The sequence below is a fragment of the Nestor notabilis genome, unplaced genomic scaffold (assembly GCF_000696875.1).
Source record: "Nestor notabilis isolate BGI_N333 unplaced genomic scaffold, ASM69687v1 scaffold2703, whole genome shotgun sequence".
In the NCBI taxonomy this organism is placed as follows: domain Eukaryota; kingdom Metazoa; phylum Chordata; class Aves; order Psittaciformes; family Psittacidae; genus Nestor; species Nestor notabilis.
Window position 1 is genome coordinate 110626 of NW_009920388.1, and position 344 is coordinate 110969.

Genomic DNA, 344 nt, shown 5'->3' on the forward strand with positions numbered 1-344 from the left:
TGTTTTCCAAGGGCCCAGCGCGGGACAAGCAGCATCTCTATCCCGCCTCCTGCTAACAAGGTGCCTTTTCTTCTCCCCTCTCTTCCTCAGCCTCCAACTACCAGCGCAGGCTATACAAGAGGAGCCCCAGGAGCCGGTCGAGACCCAGCGGCAGAGCCGTGCACAGACCCACCCATTAGAGCAGGGCCAGAGAGAGACACCGAAAGTGAGAAACAGAGATTTTTAACGGAACACTTATATTAACAGAGTCGATTTCTCTTCTTCTTCTTGTTGTTGCTTTTTTTTTTTTTTTCATATAAGGAAAAACAAAAATTTTTTTAAAACAAAACCCACCTTTGCGAACA

At 47.1% G+C, this 344-nt stretch overlaps 1 protein-coding gene across 1 annotated transcript in view; it reads left to right on the forward strand.

The window, feature by feature from the left end:
• The window catches only part of LOC104402697 (aggrecan core protein-like), a 25680-nt gene extending 25490 nt beyond the window's left edge, over window positions 1-190 (forward strand). The window contains 1 exon segment of the mRNA XM_010010644.1: window positions 91-190. Within this exon segment, the coding sequence (XP_010008946.1) occupies window positions 91-179 (89 nt within the window). The 3' untranslated portion in view covers window positions 180-190.
• Window positions 191-344: the final 154 nt, after the last annotated feature.